Below are 25,808 nucleotides of genomic sequence, written 5' to 3'. Positions count from 1 at the left end.
GGGTCATAATGATATGCGGACGGCTCGTAACCTCGGCCCTGGGTCAGGAAAGGTCGCCTGTGGACGGGGGGCGGAAGGTATGAAGAGGGGGGGAAAGAAGGAGGAGGAGGAGTGTGTGGGGGAGATAAGCTGGACTGACCTCCTTCAGATGACCCGAAGGAGGCGAGGCAGGGGCGGGCCGGCACATCGGTAAGGGTTATCGCCAGACTCGTCACTGCATACACTCTTAACAGTTCCATTAGGTGGGCTTTGTGGCCTCGCGGCAGCTCATGAGGAGACTATTTACGCCCACAAGTGAGGGATGGCCGACCTTCACACGCATAGTCTCGCAAACACATCCACGCACACACACACACACACACACACACACACACACACACACACACACATCTCAGACGAAAATTCATACATACCCGGAAGATCAACTTTGAGTTTTAAAGATATAATAGGAGGGAATGGTCACTTAAAATTCGGTGTGAGCCATCTCCTCGCCTCTCCCTCTCCCGCGAAGATCCGCCGTGGCAAAAGCTGACCCGTAATAACCCTCGACCCTTCACGCAGCCTTCAGCCCGTGCAGCCATTGTTCCCCCGGCTCACCCTCGTCACCCAGGTGCTGCGGCGACCACTATCACCAGCGCATTAGGTAATAAACCGCACAAATACCGGAGAGAAATAGAAAAACCTTAACAGCCACCACAGATAAAGAAACAAGGAGAGGCGGCATCACAAAATTAACAAATGTCATATTTCGCGACATTCTGAACGCAAAAATCTACTTACCACTTCAAGAAAAAAAATTGAAAGGTACACAAATATCTAATGCCTAAAAAAAAAAAAAAAGAATGTCACTACCAAAAGAAAAAATAAAACAAAGACACGGAATCGTGACAAATAAATGAAAAGAAGTATTGCTCACAACGTAGAATATATGAGGAGGAGGAGGAGAAGAGGAAGAGCAAGACAAGACGAGGCCCAACAAATGCCAACAGGTTACGTGTTCTATATTTATATCTTAAGTCTGCCTCTCGACCTGACATTCCCGGACCGTCCTCGCCTCCCCTGCACGGCCCTCCCCTCCTCTCTCCTGGCTCTCCTGCCGCTCCATCGCTCCCCTCCATCACCTCCCCGCCTCTTTCATCTCCGCGCTTAAGCCACGGTTGAGAAAATCCCAAGACGAGGCCACGTAATGCTCGCCTCGCTCTTTCCAAATTAACGTTCAATAATTTCGCATTCCTCAGTTGTAATTAAACCTAAAAGTTACCGCATTCCCTTAATTCGTCGCTCATAACGACCCCCCGTAATGGATTGCCGCAGTAATTGGTGTATCATCGCGCCGCTCTTGTAAGGCGAGGCTAGGAGTTGGAGGAGGAGGAAGAGGAGAAGGAGGAGGAGGAGGAGGAGGAGTAGGAAGAGGATAAGAGGGAGGTATCCAGGAACAGATAAATAGACAAAGGAATAAAGGAGGTAAATTTGAAAGGTTAGGATGATAAGGAGAGACTGAAAAGGTGGCACTGGTGGTGGTGGTGGTGATGGTGGTGGTGGTAGTGGTGGTGGTTGTGGTAGTGGTGGTGGTGGTGGTGTAGTTTGGTAGGGACATTGATTCTCTCTCTCTCTCTCTCTCTCTCTCTCTCTCTCTCTCTCTCTCTCTCTCTCACTCTCTCTCTCTCTCTCTCTCTCTCTCTCTCTCTCTCTCTCTCTCTCTCTCTCTCTCTCTCTCTCTCTCTCTCTCTATGTGTGTGTGTGTGTGTGTGTGTGTGTGTGTGTGTGTGTGTGTGTGTGTGTGTGTGTGTGTGTGTGTGTGTGTGTGTGTGTGTGTGTGTGTGTTGTGTGTGGTATGCACCTGGAGATGTTTTGATGGGTAACTAATGTGATGGCGGTGGAGGGAGAAAGGAACGTACCTAAGATAGTAATGGTGATTGAAATACTTGAAGAGGGAAGTAAGTACGAGGGAGGTATGTGCTGCACTGTGTTGTGACTGGATGTGGCGGCGGCAGGAAGGTTGGTAACAGTGTTGGTCAGAAATTCGAATAACTTCCTGCGCTTACTGTCACCGTATTAGGCATTTTTTCTTCAACATAAAATCCATTGATCTGCTGATAATCTTCTTAAAAAAAACTGATTATTGAAAAACTCTAAGCAGGCCGGAGCTGAGGGACCATATTCTGAAGCACTATCACGGCGCACCTCCTCTACGTTCAAAAGGTTCTAATCGAAGTGGTACAGGATTTTAAAGGTGATTTTTTTCTGCATTACTAGTAATATATTAACAAGATTTCTGCAGTATTAAAAGGGAAAACACTCTTTTCAACCCGGCCAGCTATCTCTGTAGCCTTTGAGCTATGGTGAGAGAGCAAACCGTTTCCGAATACATGCTAGATAAAACTTAAGATCGAGAGAGATCGCTAAACACAGTGGAAAAGGTGTGCGGTGTGCTATTTGACTATTTCCCATGACTGTATATTACTTTGTGGTGGTGAAGGAGATAAAACAAGTGGAGGGCAAGACAAGGAAGTGGAAGGCAGGAAGACATCAAGAAAGGTGAATGCAGGCTTGTCACTATATCAAAGTTCCTCTGTTCACTTCGTCAGGTCAATTTCATCCACTGGAATGATAAAATGAAGTCTATTATTAATGAAACGGTCCTCACTTCCACGGCTTGTTTATAGAGGGGCCTGGAGAACTGCCCTTGAAATATTGTGATTCGGTAATGAGAGAGAGAGAGAGAGAGAGAGAGAGGAGAGAGAGAGAGAGAGAGAGAGAGAGAGAGAGAGAGAGAGAGAGAGAGAGAGAGAGAGAGGAGAGACGAGAGAGAGAGAGAGAGAGAGAGAGAGAGAGAGAGAGAGAGAGAGAGAGAGAGAGAGAGAGATAGTTTCTATATATATGCTTGTGTGTGTGTGTGTGTGTGTGTGTGTGTGTGTGTGTGTGTGTGTGTGTGCAAAACTGTCTGATTCGAGTGGATGATTCGGGTGAGTGAATTATACATGTTTACCTCCACTGCTCCTCGACCTCAAGACACTGCGGGGAAAGGCTCGGCTTACTCTCGCCTCTCGTTTTTCTCTTCCTCGCCTGTGTAAGTGTGGACGGAATCCTTTCACCACCGATTTCTTCCTTAGCTTCAGTTTTTCTGTTTTCTCGATCATTTTCCACCAAGCCTCAAGGTGCCGACGTGGTGCGCTGGGCATTTTATGGTGCGACCCGCCAGCCAGCTCGGTTCTCGGGGTCATAACATCGCTGCCCTGACATGCATCTCGCGGGACCTCGTCTTGTTTGCCGTTCCGTCAGGAACAAGGAAAGGTATTTTGTTCAGTACTGGATCTGCTTGCAATGTTCCTCACTTTCCTCTTAATTCTGTTAATCTTCTTGTTGATAAAACGATTTTACTCCCTTTTTTGAGAAGTTTGCCGGCGAGATCAAACGACGCGATGTCATGTCAGTTACGCTGGTGACAGTACGAAATCGCGCACTATATATATTTATTTATAATTGAAATTATCATGCGTGAACTCCATACAAGTCGCACTTGGTGATATTCGAAAATCCTTATACAGTAAACCTTTCTTCTTTCCCATCTTGATTTCTCTGTTATATATATTTTTCTCTTTTTTTCCAATGAAGTGTGTAGAAAGGTTTTGGTTATAATATAAAATGCATACATGATACATTTTTCATCATCAGAGGCATGGTGAATGTCAAGGAGCTGGCAGTGCAAGAGTGCCATGACGTCACACTAGACCCCCCAGACACTTTACGCGCCTGTGTTTGCCGCGGAAAGCCTTGGAGAACGTTTTCCGCGAAGTGCACTGAGGCGGTGACTTCCACTCTCACCTCCTTTTGACACAAGGCTTTTCAGATGCGCTCTTTTCATGGAGGCAAAAATTCTTTCCACGGAAGTAAGCAAAGAAAAATTTCCACTCTTTGCTCCAGTCAGAAGGATGAAGCGGAATGACGAGGCCCCAAGCTTTATGGAGATGCATTTTGTACATTACTATTCCACAGCTTGTATTTGTGTACGCATCCTCATTAGGTATGCACGCACCAAGCATGCACACACAACACTCACATGAAAAAATAACATGTACGTACCTCACATACTAAGTTGTGTCAGGCAGCCATTGCGGGAAATCGTGGCAGCGTATCATCAAGAGCAACATGAAGGCCACTAAATGTAACCAGGATACAAACCACGAGTTGATGAATGAGGCACAAGCACCGCGGCGAGACCACCCAGACGCGCCCTGCTAGCGGCTAGACACACGAGTACACACTCACTAGGTCAGCCGCGAGGAGGAGTCAGCAGAAAGGGGCTGCAGTGAGGAAGTCTGGGGTGAGGGAACTGAAGGGAAGGAGTTGAAGGAGTACAAGTGTAAGTGAAAGGACTGGAGTGAGGGCATCCAAGTGTGTGAGAGAGATGGAATGAGGAAGCTGGATTGCAACATAAGTAAAAAAAAAAAAACAAACAAAAAAAGATTGAAATGGAAAAGGTGCATTGGAGACGTGGAATGAGGAAGTTATGGCGAGGGTATCAGTGTGAATGAGGGTGTTCCAACAGAATGAGGGAGTCTTGTGAAGGAGGAGGCGGGAGTGAGGACGGTTAAGCGAATGAGCGAGTGAGGGAGGCGGCTGAGGCATGGCTGTTTATGGCAATCCAGACTGGCCGCGAAATGTACACATTAGTCTACGTTGCGAGGCCCAGGGATCAGACTAGCCTGGGGCAGAGGCCACTGATGACGGTCAGAGGTTCCACAGGTTCCAGAGGCCCTAGCCATGCACACACCAGCTCCCGCCGCCCAGCATCTCAGCACTATCCACCCACCCACACCACGATCCCCTCCCCACCCATCAGCCCATCCCCACCCACACCACTGACGCACCTCCATCACTAACACCAACATCAACAACAGCTCCAGTATTAATAACACCCGTGTCCGAGAATGAAAAGAGAGAGACCGTAACTCGCTGAAGTAAACTTTGCATAATAAACCTTGAAACCCCTGCATGAGGAAAAGTCCGAATACTTGGTGGTGTTTACAGGTACCCGCCGGTGTTTGCAGGTACTCGAGGTGTAGAAACCGTGGAAATATGATCGAGGAATGAGGACAGGTACCTTGCGTCACCTGCGTTGTTGAAAGGTATGCCATTGCCCTACATAAAGTTTAGAGGACAGGCAAGGTTTGTTTATTTAACACGAATGTCCCATGGAGCCTGAAGATTCTTAAGCTTAAGCAACCAGTGTCATTAATATACATAAGACATTACTGCTCCCTGGCAAGATCCTTCCCCTACCGCCCGACGACGCCCAGGCCGCGTTCGGAATTCCTTCCTTCCTCCACATGGACGGTACAAGCAGCTTTGTTGCTTAGTTATATACTGGAGACGATAATTGGGCACTTAATCCCAGGGCGGGTTATCTCAGGAGTTGGTCGATGGAGATGAGCAGTCAAATTAACCTCCAAAAACGGGGGTAATTGGCTCAGACGGTCGGTGCATAATTCTTTGTCCTAATTGGATGTTATACGAGGTCGTTCCATATGCTGATTGGCTGATCACATGGCTAATTGTGAGAGTAACTGGTGGATACTGTACGTAACGAGGTACATTTAGCGCTGTGTGGGACGGCGGGGACAACGCCTAGAGGCCCTCCTTGCACTGGTGCACCTCCCCTCCCGCCACAAGTGTGCGTGCCAGGAGAGGACGCGACGCAGGGCGACTTAGAGAAACATTCTTAAAGATTATGACGACAAAAACGACTGCATACCGACAACGAAGGCGATAAAGCTGATGTATCTATTGTGTGTGTGTGTGTGTGTGTGTGTGTGTGTGTGTGTGTGTATGTGTGTGTGTGTGTGTGTGTGTGTGTGTGTGTGTGTGTGTGTGTGTGTGTGTGTGTGTGTGTATGTGTGTGTGTGTGTGTGTGTGTGTGTGTGTGTGTGTGTGTGTGTGTGTGTGTGTGTGTGTGTGTGTGTGTGTGTGTGTGTGTGTGTGTGTTTGGGGCAGAGGGTGGATGTGGCCAAGCAAAGGGCGCGCAGAGCACAAGCTGTCAAGTCGAATGTGCCAAGAAAGGGATAGGGAGCCGCGGAGAGAGGATGGAAGAGGGAGAAAGAGTGAAAAATAAATGCATCTCTAAAGGAAGAAAAAAAAAAAAGAGCAAAAATAAACAAATATGATTTTAGCACGTCCATGGGAGTGACTCACCGGGTGCATTTAAACAAGAGATGAAACGTACCTGAAAACAGAGGAAAATACATCATTGTGATGTAAATAAGTGGGTGAGGGGCAACTAAGGTAACGTATGAGCGAGGTAAGCACTAAAGGGCACGTCGGGAAGGGTGTAGGGAACACTGAGGCGGGGGAGAGGGAGAGGGAGAGGCACAGGGATGGGGAGGGATCCTAGAGGTTAAGTGGGGGGTCAAAGGGAGGGAATATGTAGGTGGGAGAGTCAAGGTGGGCGTACGCGGATGTGCAAAGACGAAAATGCTTGGGAGAAAATTTTGCACCAGCCTCCGAGCGAGGCCGCCGCCATGGAACGAAGCTGAAAGAAAGTTTGCACACGAATCTTTTGTAATCTGTCGAGGGTGAGGGCAGGTTTCCCACCAGGAAGCCGCCTCGACCAGGTCCTCACTCCTTCCCTGGTCACGGTGCCGCTACCTGCAGCACACCGCCGCAGCCATACCTCGACCCAAACCAGAAATTACACTAACAGGTCATCGAGAAAGAAAATATTAGGAAATTAAAAATGCCTGCAAAATTTCATGACTTTCTAGATAAAAACGCAGGGCTGTGTTTATAAGTGATTCACAATATATAACCACAAGCAAGGGAGGAAGAGCTGCTGGATAAGTGAGCCCTAACGTCATGCAGTTTTATTAGTCGTCCTTCCTTCCCACGGTGCAGGTGCTCACGTTTCTATGTATACTTACGGCGATCACGAGGAAATCCCTGATGAAGATGTATTAAACTAAAGGAACAAAGGGAGGCAATGAGAGAGAGAGAGAGAGAGAGAGAGAGAGAGAGAGAGAGAGAGAGAGAGAGAGAGAGAGAGAGAGAGAGAGAGAGAGAGAGAGAGGGGCGCTAACCCTTTCCCCCTTACTCACCCTTCACGCGTACTTTCACCCCACCGAAAGGATAAGCAGCAGCAGCTCTTGGCGTTGTATACCATAAGGGAAAAGTGTCGCAGGCGTGTAAATGTGGTAGTGGAGGTTAAGAGCGGCACCCGCGACCCCACCGCCTGCTGGCATCACTCACGGACTAAGCGGATTACGGTTGGCTGCAATGTCCTTTCCTGTGCAGCTCAGAGTCGGGCCACAGACGGCTGAGGCGAGGCGCGGGCAAAGCTGAACTGAGCAGACCTTGCCGCGATCAAAAATTTATGAAGTATTGAGAGAACTAGCGAGTTTATGGCATCGCTGAGCCTTAGAGAGGAACACCCACTCGACGCACGAATCAATTTTATGAACCCCCATCCGCCAAACCCACCAAAGTTGCAAATGGCAGAAGTGCGGGAGAGTTGAAAATGTTGCTCCTTTCCAGCCATCAATTCTTCAAGGGAACAGAATAAAATGAGGAAGTCTTCAGGCTGAACAACTGATTTCCAAGTGATTCTTAACTCAAGGTGGACAGGAAAGAGTGTTAGAAGTGGCTGCCGTGCTACTAAGGTCTCCAGATGAACATAAAGGTACAGTGGATGCAGAGGGGCGTAGTCACTTCTCCTACAAGCCTACAATAACTGGAGTACTGCCACATATCCTACACATAGATGGTCATATTTCCTACACAAAAACAAGTATCCGTCATATATCCTACACATAAAATGACTACCCTCCAGGTCAAATATCCTTTAAATACACCAGTTTTAGAGTAATGCCATATTTCCTACAGAGATACAGCATACCTCCTACACTCAAAAACCTGTTCTGTCACATATCCTACAAGGATACAGCATATCTGCTACACACAATAATATGTTGTCACATCTCCTACATTGCTCCTACAGGCGCACCCCCTAGCTTGGCGCCTCTGCACTCGGAGCTTCTGGCTCAGTACACTCCTGCCGACCTTGACTAGTCAACAAGTAGATAAGTTGTTATACATCCGTTCGGCGTAGTATCGTTCACATTCAGACATCATGGGTCGAGTTTAGTCTCGACCCAGCAGTATTTTTTTCTCCATTCGACGGGACAGACGGCATTATTGTACTCGATTGCGCCTGGACCAAGCATGGCTAGTATTGAGGGGAACATCCGCTTCAATGCAGTGGTTTACAAAGACAACTCTGGATTCCGGTACCTCCGAAATGTGGCAAGAAACAACAAACTATACCTGCGTTGCATTCATCACCCCAACTGTGGAGGAAGAGCCGTATTGTCGGAGGTAAGAACAGTTGTAAAATGTTATAGACCAGGAGTTTGGTAAGATTTAATCAACTTCACTGCTAAAGGTTTTCCGTTAAAACGATGGAGATCACTGGCAGAGTCACTGGTGATGATGGTGGTGTTAGGTGTTGTTCGAATTATTAAGCAGTTATATTTTACAGACAACTGGTGTCATCAGAGCAACGCAAGGTCACAACCATGAATCATCCGACTATGCTGCAACAGATCTGAGGAACACTCTCAAGATGAAGGCTGCTGAGGATGTGGGCTCTACCAGCAACTCCGAGATCTTCAGGCGGGTAACAAGACATCACCAACATGGAGCAGATGTGTCTTTCTCATCTGTAGAGCGAAGCATGCTTCGAGCCAAGCGCCGAATTCAACCGAGGCAACCACACACTGCAGAGGAGTGCGCCAACATTCTAGAAAGCTTAGAGGCCCAGGCCTTTAACGTAAACTTCAGATCTGTCGTCACAGATCAGGGAAGTGGTCATTTGGCAATTATTTTTTATTCTCTAACCCTGGTACCACTGATGACCACAATTAAGGAATGGAATTTTGATGGTACTTTTTACACTGTGCCTGCACTCTTCTACCAGCTCTTCACATTACTTGGATTTTACAAAGGTCATTCATTCCCACTCATCTTCACCTTGATGACATCAAAGTCTAAAAAGTTGTATGATATCACAATGCAAAGAGTGAAGGAACTCATCCCCAACCTGAATCCTGAACAAGCAATGGGTGATTTTGAAAGCAGTTCTGGTAAAGCAATTCGCTCTTGCTGGCCACAGGTTCAGATTGGGGGCTGTCAGTTCCACTTTTCACAAAACCTGTACCGGAAAATTCAGAAACTGGGGCTAACTGAACTTTACAAAGACAACAAACAGTTTAATAAGTGGGTCAAAAAGATCATGACACTAAGTTATGTGCCAGCCAACCAGATGCATGAAGCAGTTGACTCTCTGTTCCAAGAAAATTTTGACTTGAATGATCATTCCCAGCCAAAAATTACTGCATTCAAAACCTACATCACAGAGTACTGGATTCGAAAAGTCACTCCACAACGGTTATCTGTCTTCGAATTTTCTCGTGGAACTAACAATGATGCAGAGTCGTACCACAGCAGACTGAAAGCCATTGTCCGCCAGCACAAGCCAAACATTTACACTTTCCTCACACATCTGAATAATCTGATAACAGACACAACTAAGGACATTGAACGTGTGGATGCTGGCTTGGACATCACTCGTCAGAAAAAGGAGAAGTTTGTCAGAAACATTGAGCGCAGGCAGAACTTGAAAGAACAATTACAGAATGGCACATACACATTAACCCAATACATTAATGCTGTCGCTTACACATTTGATAGCTCTGTTTCAGCATTTCAACTTCCTGGAGACAGTGCTGATGAAAGTGGGGATGAGCATCAAGGCCCTGACAACGCAGCTGGTACTCAAGATGTTCCTCCCGAACTTCGGTGCAGCATCTGCTTAAGGCGAAGGGAAAGGACAGTTGTTCTTTTGCCCTGCCGACATGCCTCCTTCTGTGCAGATTGCATAACTATCCTTGTATCAGCAGCAGATGCTAACAACCCGGCAACATGTCCCACTTGTCGTACTGCCATTCAAGACAGGCTTGAAGTTTACGTTTAAAATGTGCCATAGTAATTTTTTTTTTATATATATACGTACGTTTTAGTGAGAAATGAAAAAAAATATCATTGTAATGCCATATTTTATATATGTAAGTTTTACTGAAAAATAAAAAGTGCCATTTTAATTCATGTGCCTTCCAGTTTTTACAATCATATTTTTTACTTGTAGGAGATATGACAGTATAAATGTAGGAGTTATGCCGGATGCACCATACTGCCGCAGCTCCTACACAAAAACAAGTGTCAGGCACATTTCCTACATAACAACTTGATACCCAGCGTATTTCCTACACCTACTGCGTGTAGGAGATATGCTGTATCTCTGTAGGAAATATGTCACTACTCTAAAAACTGCTTAATTTGTATTTGATGTGTCCTGTAGGAAATGTGGCGTAGGAAATGTGGCGCGGCCCCGATGCAGACACTGGTGGTGGTGGTGGTGGTGGCGGGGGTAATGGTGTAAATTGATATTACTATTATTTTTCTTTTAGTACACGAATAGAAACAAGGCACGGAATCTAAAATAAAGCTGATATCACCAAATTCTTACCTAAAAATAAAACATAAATTGTGGATGTGGATGTGGTAATGCTGGTGGTGGTGGTGGTGGTGGTGATGCCACCCATGAGACGCGACGCTGCTGAAGGGAACACCCAGAAGGAGCCTGTGGAAGATCATTTATTTGTTTCTGGCGACTCTCTCTCTCTCTCTCTCTTCATCAGAAACATGGCAAATACATATAACACATACAAATATAACACAGAAGAACACACACCTCAGTAGGGAATCAATCAACCCTTTTGATGCAGGACAATTTTCCCATAATCACTTTCTTAAAACTTGAAGACACATAACACTGAACTAAATTCACTCCGACATTTCTGTAGCGTAGAAAAGCAATAATCCCCAACCCCTTTTGTCTTTTCTGTGTCTTTAGGCAAACATTTCTTACAGCTCTGAACGTTAATAAAGAGTAAGACTATCAGTGTAAGTGGTAATGCAAAATACATCAGGGAAAGTGAAGATTAACCCAGCACACTCTACACACTCTAGTCTCTCCGTCTTATCACTCTCATTATGCGCTCACAGGAAACCGAGATAATTAAATAGCACCTGCGTGAAGATAACCTACAACGTACAAGCTAAAACTGCTTTAACTCACGGAATATTCTAAGAGGCACTGAGGTAATCTAGCTTAAGGGTATCAGATTACACAACCCGGCGGGGGACGAAGCGCTTGACTGGATCGTGAGGGGCGAATTAGCGTCCGCGTAAACATACACACTCACAGAACTCCCGACCACCCCTTAGTAAGTTCCCATTACCAAGTTGCATCGTTAAGTACACCCATAAAAACACACTGGCTGACCACTTAACGTCTGGTGACAGCTGGGTACTCCACTCACATTAGGTTCCCATGCCCCTTCTGTTCTCTTCGTCCTCATCTCCATCCTTCTCTACCTCCTTCTCTTGTTCACGGAATGCCAGATACCTGATGGCATAACTATCCAGGAACTGTGTGTAGAAACTAATTCATATACAAAGAAAGGCTGGTAACGTAATTTACTTCATTCTCACCAGCATCCTTCCCTATCTCCTTCTCTTGCTCACGTAATTTAAAGCATCTAAGACCAAAATTGGCTAGGAATTGTGTGTACAAACTAATTCATATACAAAGAGAGCCTCACAGCGTATCATGCTTCATCCTCACCCACATTCTTCTCCTTTTTCTCTTCCTCTTACTCACGAAGTCTCAAATATCTAACAATATAACTGACTGGAAACGGTGTACAAACAAACTTGTATACAGAGCCTCATAGAATCTAAAGAAGTAAAAAGCTTTCCAGTGAAACTCTTAAGCGGTGAGAGGAATGAATGTGAGAGCTTTAATACAGGGAACGGCGGTGCTTCCCTAACGCCAACCTGAGTCTCGTGATCATCGGGGATTAAGGTCAGAGGATGCCGAGACCTTCATCTTGCTGCATAAATGAGTGGAAGACTTGGCCATAACGGGAAAAGGGAGGAAGGCGTGGAGCATGAGTTACTGTTGGACGCTCTCAAGTCCCACGCAGAGTGATATATGTATGTGCACTCTTTTGTCTTAAACCCCCGCCACGGAATTTGGTTCATACAAATATTACTGCTAGCGGGTAAAACAATGGGAAGAAATGTTGAAAGAAAAGACATGAAAATAAGGTCAAAGTTATGAACGGAAAAAAAAAATAAATAAATAAAATAAAACGTATGCTGAAAGAAGACATGAAAATAAAGTCAGTATTATAAGGGGGAAAACTGAAAAGAAATCATGAAAAGAAAAAAAAAGAAAAAAAAAAACACCTGAGAATAACCTCAATAACACTTCATCACTAATTACTGCATTCTTCACGTCTACATATTCATTGAGTAACGAGAGAGTGTGTAGTACGTGAGGATGAGGCGCCGACAAGCAAACAGGAGATCCCACACTGTTTTCTAAAGATGAGGCAAGCGTCACGACAGGTTGAAGGACTAACTTATTAATTAGAGGATTAAATGCCACTAAAAACCAACATTACAAGCTAATCCTCTGAATACTTTCGCTCTCCCCCTTTAGCAACAAGATAAGGCAAGTTGGTACAAGACAGGTAAGAATAAAAAAGTCCACAGCAGATGAAGCAGCGCATGACAGGGTGACTCAAGCCAGGCGACAGAAAGCAGGTCAGAGCAAGACAGGTAACACAAAGCAGACGTCCACAAGGCAGGTCAGTGGAGTGCAGGTTAAAGCAGGGAAGGTCAGCGCTGGATGAACGTAAGTCGGCGGGGATCCTTGAGTGGACGAATCGCCTGAATCATGCGGCGAGGACTGTCAACAGCCGCCGCGGGGCCTCCACTCGCCCCCTCGCCATCCATCACTGCCTCCCGCCACGACGGACGGCCGGACAAACAGCCACTTTCCCTCATTGGCCTGCCTCGTAATTACCCAAGGAAAGGAACATCGTAAAAAGAAAGAAAAAGAAGGAAAAAAAAAAACAGGTCATTCCTTCAACCCGGCACACAAACATGGAAAGGAAGAATAAAAGAAAACGTGAGTTCTTGCTAATCACTTGCATAATTCATGGGAGCGAAAAACGTAATGGCAGCCAGGCGGGTAATGAATCTTGCTTTCACCTCAGCGTGGCGGCGCGGAGGGCGACACATGGTCAACGGGTGTCAGGCTACGACAACACTCTGCGACAAAGGCACAGCTGACCCGAGGCTCATCCATCCCCTCCGCGTCCTCGGGGGAAAAACAAACACTTTTTAATGTTGTTGGCCGTGGACAGGAGGAAGGGAAAGTGTAACGCGTGTACGTGTGTGTGTGTGTGTATGTGTGTGTGTGTGTGTGTGTGTGTGTGTGTGTGTGTGTGTTTTAGTGCATGTATATTTACCTAATTTTTTAAAGCAGTATCTGAATCAAGTTACTGTTATCGTCTGCATGTCTACTGGTGTGTGTGTGTGTGTGTGTGTGTGTGTGCGTGTGTGTGTGTGTGTGTGTGTGTGTGTGTGTGTGTGTGTGTGTGTGTGTGTGTGTGTGTGTGTGTGTGTGTGTGTGTGTGTGTGTGTGTTTGTTGGGGAGGTGGAAGGGGGTGGCAGGGAAAGGGAGGGTGAGCAGGTGAATGTCATCACTGCGGTTGAACACAGACGGGTGAGGGGCAAAAAAAGATGACAGGTGAGGCTACTTCACGTCACAGAGGCGGCATGTTTATTTACTCCTAATCACCACACTGGCCGTGACCAAAGGAAAATATTATAAGCCACACGATAAAATACTGCGGACAAGATTTACGGAGACTTCGTGACACTGATCGGAAAGAAAGATAAGAAGGCGAAAAAAGATAATAATAATTGTGAAAGTTGCACGGCTTCCTAGAAAATGAACGCAACAGACGCAGTATTACACCGGAGATTAGAAGACACTGGACACAGGGAACCCGTTTGATGCAACACGAGCTGAATAGGACTGCCACATGAGAGAGAGGGAGGAAGAGGCCATGACTCCTAATAATACAAAGAGCCGTCCCTCTCGCCACCACCCTGACGAGACCTCCCTCGCGTCTCACGGATGGCCAGCCAGGCACCTCCCGACGCACACTCCTCCCGCCTCCCGGAGCCTGGTTTAATTGGCTCAGTCGTGCATGAAATGGTCATGAACTCCCTCCCCCCAAACTCCTGGATCGGTGAGTGAGCCAAGTAGCGGAGGGAGGACGAGGGCCGCCGCCTTTCCACCACGACCATATTTTTCCCCTGCACACGACACGCCGCCGCCAGTCCCTCCGGTAATGAGTCTTGCCTGATGCTCCGTCGACGGGTCAGGTGTCAGGGGGCGCGTCCTGGATTTATAGCGATGAAGGCTGATTACAGGAGGGCCACTATTGATAGGTTCGGACACTGCAAGACTTTATTACAGACGAACTGACTCACGTAAGATTTCTCTCTCTCTCTCTCTCTCTCTCTCTCTCTCTCTCTCTCTCTCTCTCTCTCTCTGGTGGGGTCAAATTCCACGAACATGGACCTCACTAATATTTGCCTGACGCACGAATGACCTCAGAGAGTAATGTTGTTTTACGAGAAAGAACACGAGGAAGTGTTTTTACCGGTAATATTTATACCGAAAAATGGTACATTACTGCCACCTCGCGTCGAGTTCCCTGGCAGACAACGATGTGTTTTGTCTGCTATATATCCCCAAGACGAGTTCCGCGTCGCGATCGTGTAGGTTTTTCTGCGGCTGTCTCTTTCTTTTTTTTTCCCTTTCGTGTTACTTGTTCTGTTGTCATTTTTACTACACGTTTATCTAAGATGTTTTCACTCAGCGTGATGTTCTCTTCGATTTCCCGCCACGTCTTCCACTCCTTTCTCTCCGTTCGGGTCCGTCATCACCGGCGTTTTGACTGACTAGTTTTTCATGTCTATTTCCATATTATTATTACTGCAAGTCTTGCAATTAAATTAATGCATTTCGTGATGATCCTCAACTGCAGAGGTTGGTTGGTATATTACTTCACTCAATTTTCATTTACGAGTAACTGTGGTGGGGAAGGCCTCTTCTCTTCCTGCTTCCCGCCAGGGACAGGAACAGTCTAGCAGCAGCGCCGCACCCACTCAGGCGGCTCCTGCTGTGTGCTTCCCAAGGTATAGCGGTGACCGTGTTGGCCCTGGTGACCTCTCCTGTCGGACACGACTCGCACTCCCACCCTCTGCCCCTGCTGGCCGAGCTGAGATAATGGCGTGTGTGGGGCCACGCTCGTCTCGTTATTCGGACTGTGGTAGGACACGCTTCTGCTGCCCTCCACCCTCCGCCCTCCACTGCGGCTTTCCTCGCCCCCACACTGGCGGCTGCTCCCCTGCCTTCCTGCCTGCCTGAGAGAGAGAGAGAGAGAGAGAGAGAGAGGGTGTGTGTGTGTGTGTGTGTGTGTGTGTGTGTGTGTGTGTGTGTGTGTGTGTGTGTGTGTGTATGTGGGTGGGTGGGTGGGTGGGTGTGTTGGTGTAATATATATATATATATATATATATATATATATATATATATATATATATATATATATATATATATATATATATATATATATATACACACACACACTCAGAGAGAGAGAGAGAGAGAGAGAGAGAGAGAGAGAGAGAGAGAGAGAGAGGATATACATAATCGTACATACAGAAGGATGTGCACATGGACAGACTGCTTTCCCTTTTATTAAAACTCCTCAGTCCCCGCAGCGTCTGCTAGACTATTGTGTCACACACACACTCTTGTACACCAGCCTTATCATTACAGCTTCATAAAAATTCACACAACTTTAAAAAAAAAATGTATGATTTCTTCCCACTTTCTTAAGAGAAGAAAAGAGTGACCGTGAGAAGCAGGCAGCTTTCCAAGGGGGGCTACTAATCCTTCCCACACTCACTACTTTCACTGCCTCATGCGCCCCACTGCCGTGCATCATTTACCAACAGACGCCAATGAACACCACTACTGAATGCTTAAGAAAACATCTAAATTATATATAATAATATTTTAATCATGAGAGATGTTAGGAAAGGATTTTCTCATCCCGAGGGCCGGCTGACCTCTGGGGGCCAAGTCTCGCCTTTGACCTGCCTTCCCGCGGGGCTGGTCATGCTCCGCCGCGACCCACGACCCCGCAGCCTGCCACCTTCCCATGAGCAACTCATTGTATACTGATGTAAGAGATAAGCGTCCTAAGTGCCTGTCTGGCTACGTCAAATTACTACACCGGGGGAGGCAAGCAGACCTGGTCTTTGATTAACCAGTTACATCTGTGGAAGAGGACACAAGAATAAATAATCAGGTACCTTGAAGTAAAATTCACCCCTGTCGCTGACATCATGCTGCCTACTATTTCCGTTTCCACTGTTGTGTTGTCTTACCAAAGGTGCCGCTGCCCTCTCTTGCTAATGACTGACTAGCGTATGAATGAGTCGCTCTCTGACCTCCGCCGCCACCCTCCCCCTCCCTCCTCTCCAACACGCGGCGTCTCTGTGCTGTCACACTTGGGAGCGACACGTCGTAAAACTCTGAAGCATTTGTATTACCTATATTAAACTAAAGAAAACAAGACGTCTCTCGGAGATCATGTGACGTTAACGCTCTTTTTAAGATTCTATTTATTTTTTTTCACAGGTGGAGATAAGCCAGTCTTAGACGGCAGAAGAAACGAGACGGTCTCATATAGGAAGAAAATTAAAATCTTTTCAAGTAGGTCAGCTTTTTTACACAGAAATCCTTCCAGCAGGAGAGAGAGAGAGAGAGAGAGAGAGAGAGAGAGAGAGAGAGAGAGAGAGAGAGAGAGAGAGAGAGAGAGAGAGAGAGAGAGAGAGGACATATCAACCCACACACACACACACACACACACACACACACACACACACACACACACAAAGACAGACAGACACACACCACAGCAAGACAGCGGCACATGAATAAGATCATGTTCAGAACGATGGGATTGTAATAATTAAGAATGCAATAACCTCACCCTCGCTCTCCTCTCACAGAGCAAAAAAGAAAAAAAAGACACGTACCCTCCCACACCTGATATTCATACCCAGTGTCCCTTCGTTCCACTGCTCCACCACCCGTCCACCCAGCCACACTCCACCACTCTACCAGTCACCACCACCTCCCTCGCCCGCTACTTCCTGTCCGATGTTCCGTGGGCACCGACACGAGCCGCTGGTGTTCGACGAGATAAATAGGGGTGTTTGTTTTGTTTTGGTGGCGATGCTGTTCCCGCCTCTCCGGCCGGCGCTGCTGAAGTGTAATATGTCGGGTGCCGCGGTGTTTTTGCCGCTCTTAACTAATTGTGCCTTGTTGATGAGGCTCATAATTAGGCCACACGAACACGGAACGAGTTACAAGTGGGAATATACGAGGTTCTGTGTGCGTGTGTGTGTGTGTGTGTGTGTGTGTGTGTGTGTGTGTGTGTGTGTGTGTGTGTGTGTGTGTGTGTGTGTGTGTGTGTGTGTCTGTGTGTGTGTGTGTGTGTGTGTGTGTAAGTGAGTTTGTGAGTGTGTGTTTTGCGAATGAAAAGTGCGCCGTCGGGTCTCAGCAGTACGCGTGTTGTAGGAGAGAACGCAAAGCATAAAGAAAAAAAAAGTGTTGTGGAATGTTTATTAGATGTTTCGCGAAGGTGTGCCGGGGATATGCAGAGAAGTTGTGGCTGAGTTTCGTTGCGGTGTGTTTGCATGCTGTGTGTGGAAGGCATACACATGTGAGATGAGGAGGCGCCGGCGTCTTGTGGTGAGGAAGCAGGAAATCTACAAAGCGAAAGGTTCTCTTAGTATAAGTTCGCTACTGTGGTGTTGCATAAAATGTTGTACGGCAGGAGAGGGAAGTAATACAAAGGGGGAAAAATGCGCTTACAGTAATGACAGAAAAAAAAAAATGATGTAGAAGAGATCTTCAGTGTTATTATTCTGGAAAGAAAAAAAAATAAAGGCTAAGGCTTGATAAACTTAAAGAGATGGTCACAAATAAAATGGTACATGACTGAAATAGACTTGGTTGTTAGTGCCGAGTCAATGGAGAGCTTTGACATGGGGATATAGGCATGCATGCTGTATATAAAAAAAACTGTCACGTGTGAGCCTACTGCCTTCTCACACCTTCCCTTGTGTTCTTACATTAAAAGCATTATAAATCTAATGTTATATTACGAGGCTTTATACGTGTTGGTTGAGCTTCAAGATAGCAATGAATGATATGCCTTTAATATGCTTTCCCCTTAACTGTATAAAGAACACAGAGCACTGACACAATCATCCTGAAATGCACTTTTATTCACCGCTTCTACACTCTAGGTTATTCAGCGCTTTCCTCCACTTTACATACATGTGTGTTTATTTATAGCCTGTGTAACTATGCAACAGAAGACGCTGATAACTGCTAACTCAGCGGTGGTGCATCTTCTTGTGAACGCCGCACATCCTGCCCAACCAGCGTGAATCACCGTCGCTTCACTGTACAATCAAGAAGCGTCATCCGTGGCTCACCCGCAGGAAGGATGACGGGAGGATGACCCTAGTGGACGGCGACTGAGAGGCAGAGACGTAATGTACAGTCGCTATACGAAGTGTTGCAACTAGCTGATTTATTTACTTATTTATTTTATTCATTATTTTTTTGTATAGTACTAACGTTCAGCATCTATACTGCAATAGTTACCCATTTATATATATATATATATATATATATATATATATATATATATATATATATATATATATATATATATATATATATATATATATATATATATATATATATATATATATATATATATATATATATATATATATATATATATATATATATATATATATATATATATATATATTCCTTGATTCTAATTCTCTATATCGCAAACCCATTACTTTTTATTTATTTTCGACACACCATCACTTAAATGTCTGACTGGAAAACGCAAATAAATGTTTAAAAGTAGTATAATGAATGTAACCGGTCGGTGGCGATGAGTTACTGATCATTGCTTATCTGCATTATGTTTATTGAATAAGAAACGTATATACTTGTAATAAGGGGTTACGCTTTAATAATACGAACCTCTGAATGAAGTAAAAGGCTCTGTGAAGTCTTCATTGCTTTGGTTGATACAGACACAGGGGCACAGAACCGCATCATTACTTGACTCTATCATTCCACTGCGGGACAAAAGGCTTTCCACTCAACTATGCCTCCACCCTCACCAACACACACACGCACACTTTTACAATATACATTTTCCGCCGTGTCTGCACCTATGCGTGTGAACACCTCTCCCTGTGTTCAGGAAAGCACTTCCCCACTCCCCAGACCCCGCGATGGCACACCACAGGTTCTGCATTGCACTCGTCTTCTACTCGTAAATGTTCATTCTCGACTCAGGCACATCACACATTCCTCACGTCGCAGCGCATGAAGAGCTGCAATGGATACGCACACACAAAAAAAAAAAAATATCCGTGTAAAACCTCAAAGATCTGAACTTATGAAGTCGTCCAGAGAGGCCTGAGCCGTGTCGGCGCTCCAGTATTTCCTATCTCTCCGTCGAAGGCTTAACTGATGACGAAAATGAAGCTGTAATGGCCGCCGACACTCGTGGAGGCACTCAAGCATTACACACCAAAAGATCACCTTTCCTCTCCACAACTACCCCCCTTCCTCCGTCCTTCCATACCCTCGCGAGGCCCGCTGCAAGCATCCAAACAAATTAGAAACGCGCGCATTGAAGCTGAAGCGACCCGCAACGGGAATTACTATACAACGAAGGCGGCTGTTGGTTTCGCACGCACAGTTTATCAGTGGGTGCGGATCATCAACAATAAATCATCGAACGCTTGCTCAACACAGCTTCTACCTTCGTTAATTACAAGGCAGATAAAACGCACATGCAGCGGCAACACCATGTACGGCCGCCGCTGCCAAGAGGACGTGTAGCGCTTGTCTTCACTTCAAGAAACACAGACCACTGGAAGCTATCACTGGTGGCGTCACTTGACCCACAATGGAAGCCCAGTTGGAGAGAAAGAGAGAGAGAGAGAGAGAGAGAGAGAGAGAGAGAGAGAGAGAGAGAGAGAGAGAGAGAGAGAGAGAGAGAGAGAGAGAGAGAGAGAGAGAGCGAGAGCAAAACAGGAAGTCAACAAGCAGCATGGGGCACGTCTCGCAAGCAGAAGCCACCTACTGACTAAGTTCCTGCTAATTAAAGGCTGCCTGCACGTGAGACACTGGTGAAGGTAAGCCACTCGGCTGACACACAGACCCTCCCTGCCGTAGCAAGCAGGCTGAGGCCGCCGCGTACCCGCTAACGCCCCGACACTTACACGATCACTGGCCAAATTGGGATGTTGTTTGAATTATCACGATTTGTTGTATCGAAATAACAGGTATAGGACAGGAATTACTTGTTGCGCTTTCTTCCCCTCCCCCCCGTCTCTCTCTCTCTCTCTCTCTCTCTCTCTCTCTCTCTCTCTCTCTCTCTCTCTCTCTCTCTCTCTCTCTCTCCTTTTCTTATTCTTTTCGTTTTGTGCACAATAAATCATGACGTTGATAATAAGCAGCTAAGCCTGAGCTCCGGCCACGAGGATAGAATAAGTGAACCGAAACTATTTTGTAAGAAGGAAAAAATATAAATAGATTTAGATCGTCATTATTAGAGATAAGATACATTACAGAAAATCCAGACAGGGGAAAACTCCGTCCTGATAGTGGCCAGGTTCCTACTCTAGCCAGCGTCGTATTTAGAGCGTGGCGAAAATCTCTCACCTGTAATTACCCGACGAGAATACCTGTGTTCCGCCAGGCATCATCGACTGGAAGGATTTACGGTGGCGTGGAGACTCTTGGGTATTGTGTTTCCCTGCCAGCGGGTGGGATATATTGTGTGTTATCTCGCCACTTAATACCCAGCTGAATCCGCTATCGGCGTGAGCAGCGTGTGAGGGAGGGCGGATGCGGCTGGGTGAATGCGATTGCCGCAAGGGAACGCTGAATGGCCGGCGGTCAGAAGAGCAGCTGTGAAAAGACGGGCTAAAAATTACGAGATCTGTTCAAAGGGTCCTAGATAGAGCACAGATGTGGATGTCGGCGGCGGCGGGGAATAGAGGGAGTGAGCGCAGAGTGATGGAGTTCAGGGAGGTGTAAGTGCAGGGGAGGACTTGTGAACAGGAGGCATTCCATCTTCTATTACTGTCCGGTATCTATATAATCCCGGGGCGACCCTCGCTTAGCGCCTATCATTGGGTCCGCTTATTGTTTGTTCCCTTCTGTCTAACACGGGGGGAGAGAAGAGCAATGCGGCGCGCGGATGCCGATCACAGTAATTGTGCCCGGTGCCCGAGGGTGCCGCATAGTACTCATTTGAGGGGATCAAGGCTGGCGTCTCTCTCTCTCTCTCTCTCTCTCTCTCTCTCTCTCTCTCTCTCTCTCTCTCTCTCTCTCTCTCTCTCTCTCTCTTTCCATCATAACTATTACCCTGCCGGTGGTCTGTGTTGTGTCAAAGAAGGGAAAGCAGCGCTCACAAAAAGACAACTCTGTACACTTTACACCACGAAAGCAACGTGCACACTTTCTACGTACCTTCAGATTTGTTCTGTATCTTCGATGATTTTGTATAATTTCAACCAAAAGAGAGAAAGAGCTCGAACATTCCTTCTTTTCTCGGGGTCAAAGATAAGTTCCGACAGCAGGTGTGAGGTGGCGTTAGTATGCGCGAATACATTGTTCTTGAAGATTCAGGTCTGATACGTGCATGACGGAATCCGGTATCAAATTTGCGGTGCGGGAGGAGAGGACGGGCCAGAGGTGTCCGCGGGCTCACCACGGAATCCATTAGCAAATAGATGAGGAACTTGAGATGAGAGATAGTTATGCGCAGCGGCCCGGGAAAGGGAGAGGACTGGCCTTTGCTCCGATGAGAGGCGAGAAGTAAATAATTATCTCCGGATTTTGTTCTGAAGATGACCTCGCTCGCCCCTGGAACCCTTATAACACTGCGCCATCTTTCTGAGAACGGTACGCCTTCTGCTTGGCGTGTACGAGTATGTGTGTGTATGTGTGTGTGTGTGTGTGTGTGTGTGTGTGTGTGTGTGTGTGTGTGTGTGTGTGTGTGTGTGTGTGTGTGTGTGTGTATATGGGGGTGACAGGTTGAGAATTTGTTTTCCTACATTGCAAGCGGTCTATCTTCCTATTAATCACTCGTCAGTCAAGTTGTGATGCAGGTTTTGCACTTTCAAGTTGTCAAGACTCTCTCTCTCTCTCTCTCTCTCTCTCTCTCTGATACACACACCTGCTTCGCTCGCGGCTGAGAAAACTTCATTACCGAGTCCCAGCCAAACATGATGGATGGAGGCTCCGATGCCGACACTCCCGCGTCATATGACGGGAGTGGAGGAGCACCATGCGGCCTCTGTCCCTCTCCACCCTGCGCCACGGTACTATTTTTACTCCACCCCACCTTCCCTAACGTCCACCCATCCTGCCCTGACAAGCAAGTATATTGTTTGGTCACAAACAGGCGTGCAAATAAGGCTTATTTAACCCAGGATAAGCATACAAGCACAGACATTATCAGTTTAAATCTTTAAAATTGATAATACAGATTCATCAAGTGTCTGGTGAGGCTTATCTCGGCCAATAAATGACCTTCAAGCCAGTGGATGCCAGCGACACTGCCACCCTGTCCCCTGCCCCTCCTGCCTGCCCTGCCTCCCTGCCCCACCCTGCCTCCTCCACGCTCCACCTTCCCTGACGTCAAATTATTACACATAAAACTTGCCTCGTGAGCTGCCTGGACAGTGCGGTCATGAATCGTATCTGAGGGCGCATCACAGTGAGTCTTGCGGTGAGTGGGCCGCTTAGCACTGTGATACCCCTGAAGCCTCGTTGCTGTTTTCTTCCATGGCCATTCGCAGAAGTGTTGCAGGCTGGGTGCTGTAAGGCCGTCAGCTGATGCAATCAAACTGTTGGCGCTTTACAACCTCTAATATTTTTACACCTGCACGCGTGATTCTCCTGCTATTGAAGTATTTCTTTTATATATTTTCTTTTTATCCCATATTTGCTATGTGTCTGTTTTCCTGTTTATCTCTTTGCCTCTCTCTCTCTCTCTCTCTCTCTCTCTCTCTCTCTCTCTCTCTCTCTCTCTCTCTCTCTCTCTCTCTCTCTCTCTCTCTCTCTCTCTCTCTCTCTCTCCAAGACATCATTAGTATATACGAGTGCCTGTGCAGGCAGTCAATTATTGTCAGTGTTCCCTCAGCTATTTTCTGTCCTCATCCATAAGCGTCGCATTAGTTAGTATCAATTAGAGATTGATTTGAGCTGCTGAATTACTTAGATCAGCATAATGATAGAGTAAAGAAATCACCTGGAACATCTCCTTACGCTTCCCACACGTCACTCTTATGTCTACTTTGGCCTCGTAAAGAACACAATATTAGCACAGAGAGTGACGCGAGAGATGCTGGTGCTGGTTTCTGAGACGAAGGAAGAGAGAGACTAACAATGACAGGAGGGAACTGGAAGACGTGGTCACTGTACGTAAGGAAGCGACAGAAGAGTAGGATAGGAAGGTGGTGAAGAGGTGAGAATTAAGAGAGGACAGCACAGTACGTAGTAAAGCAAGTGGTGAAGCATCCAGACAAATATACAAACGTCCACCCACTCACACACACACACACACACACACACACACACACACACACACACACGCAATGTTAAAGGAGATATCACGTAATTCCAAAGAAGAATTTCTTCGCCAGATAGACAAATGGGTTCCTCTCGCTCCTAATGAATGAACTGCCTCACTTCATGTCAGTTCGCCTTTAGTGTCAATGCATTATTACTTGACTGCAACTTTCTCATGTGAGGTCGAGAGGTTATCAATATAGATTAATTTCTCGCACACGGGAAAGTGGATTCACGAGAAGGTTGGCTGTGGGTTGCAGAGTCAGCGAGAAGTGTAGTGTGGATGGAGGAAAGGATGGAGTTTGTGTGAGACGGAGGGAGAGTAAGAGAGATCGCCAGTAAGAGGATGGGTAAGATTTCAGCATCCCAATCACGCCTAGGTGCCCACAGACAACGGTGCACCTTGAGAAAAAAAGGCAAGAGATGCATTCTGTGTACCCAGTTAACATTATACATTGCCATAAAGACGAGCAAAAATCTTCCAAGCTACTCCGCCCTTGCTCACATCCGCTGCCTGCAGGATAAAAATCAGCTGGGTACATCAGATTCCTTGAGCGATTCCTCACTGCTTGGCGCGATGAGCAGTAATGGCTGGCGAGGGAGAAAGGCTCAGGCCAGCTCTCTTATCAGCCAGACTCCTCGACCCTCGTTCGGTGCCACCACGAATGGCCGCTAAATATCGCAGTAGTTCCCTATAATTCCTCTGATGCTATTCCGTGACCGAGCCTCCTGATCTCTGTAATTATGTTGATATCTGCCCGCGATTATGATGACCTTTATTGCCAAGACTCCCGTGGTCTCCGGCTCGAGCTCTGGTGCAGCTCTTCTCCCTCCCTCCTTCCCTTCTTCCTTCCCAACCTCTATCTCTGCCCCCTTGCTTCCCTTCTTAATTCCTTCCCTCCCTCCTTGCTTCACTGCCTCCCTCCTGCCCTCCCTCCCCCCATGGCGTGAGATCCTCCACTGTGTTTAGGTGAATCTTGTTTGTTGCTCTGGCCTGTATTTAACCTTTACCTCGCCGGCTGCCGCCCCGCTATGAGCGTGAACTCTTTCCCAATTTCTAAGACTGCTTACGAGTGAGCGGATGAGATAGAGGGACATGAAGGAACATAACAAGCTAGGAGAACTTTATGAACACTAAAGTATAACGCCGTATATAAGTTGATTGCAACATGCAAGTAAAATATATTATGTGGTCTGGACAAAATTAAGAAATTTCATAAATATACTGCACTGCCACTCGAGGGCCGCGGCGCAGGGGTTCTCAGGTAACACATTTTCCTTTCGAGTCCCACCACACGTCCCAGAGGATGACGTCAGCAGCCCTTCCCGGCGGTCACTTGTCTGGGTGCCCGGGACTCACACTCGCAGGTGACCCAGGGACTCCCTTCAAGGTGCTCGATCACTTTATAATGAGCTGATGGCTGCTGCGATTACTGCCCCTCCCAGCGGCACCTCCTTCCCTCCATAAAGAAGAGTGTCAGGAGAACAAACACGCAATGCCGGTGTATATCTGACACCTCGGCTTACTCCTAGCTCCCTTCTCCTCTCACCCTCTCTCCTTTCCATACCTTTTCTCTCTTTTCTTCTCCCCTCCTTGCCCCACCTTCTCTTATTCAGAGCACCTCATCTATCTCGCTGACTCTTCTGTTTCCTGATGAACGGACGCCTCGCCACAGACCGATACAGGGATGGACTGAGCCGCAGCATCAGCTAATGAAGGGTCTTAAGAGTGTGATAAGACCCATTAAGCTCGCGGTTAAGAGGTGTGGATTATAGACTCAGAGAAATGGCCGATCGTTCAGACCTCGCGTGATTGTTGACACTCGACCTTAATCGGCTCTTATGGCGAGGCGGTAACCGAGGGCTTCTTGGCGGGAGGAGCAGCGTTCGTGCCTCTTAAAATACAAGCTGTCCCGCCGCTCCCCTGCACCTCGCCCTCATCATGCCGGAATAGACGGTCTCCTCACATTGTATCTTATTGCAGGCACGTCATATTTATTCTCACTTGTCTAGAGTTCAACGGCACATTAATATCATGAACAGCCGCACTGATAACTCTTGA

General features: G+C 46.7%; 1 protein-coding gene across 1 annotated transcript; it reads left to right on the top strand.

The window, feature by feature from the left end:
• The first annotated feature begins 7,689 nt into the window (after positions 1–7,689).
• Positions 7,690–10,151, top strand: LOC135101344 (uncharacterized). Its single transcript, XM_064005199.1, has 2 exons — positions 7,690–8,367; positions 8,531–10,151. The coding sequence occupies exons 1-2, from the start codon at positions 8,215–8,217 to the stop codon at positions 10,022–10,024; spliced, it is 1,647 nt and encodes a 548-aa protein (XP_063861269.1). The 5' UTR covers positions 7,690–8,214; the 3' UTR covers positions 10,025–10,151.
• Positions 10,152–25,808: the final 15,657 nt, after the last annotated feature.

The sequence above is a fragment of the Scylla paramamosain genome, chromosome 6, assembly GCF_035594125.1.
Source record: "Scylla paramamosain isolate STU-SP2022 chromosome 6, ASM3559412v1, whole genome shotgun sequence".
Classification (NCBI taxonomy): Eukaryota; Metazoa; Arthropoda; class Malacostraca; order Decapoda; family Portunidae; genus Scylla; species Scylla paramamosain.
The sequence above is the reverse complement of the archived record's forward strand: the minus strand, read 5'-3'. Positions and strand labels throughout refer to the sequence as shown.

Excerpts from the sequence above, each read along its gene's own strand:
- LOC135101344 (XM_064005199.1), top strand. The coding sequence starts at position 8,215 with ATGGCTAGTATTGAGGGGAACATCCGCTTCAATGCAGTGGTTTACAAA. Across the intron at positions 8,368-8,530 it reads GAAGAGCCGTATTGTCGGAG|ACAACTGGTGTCATCAGAGC; the intron begins GTAAGAACAGTT and ends TATATTTTACAG.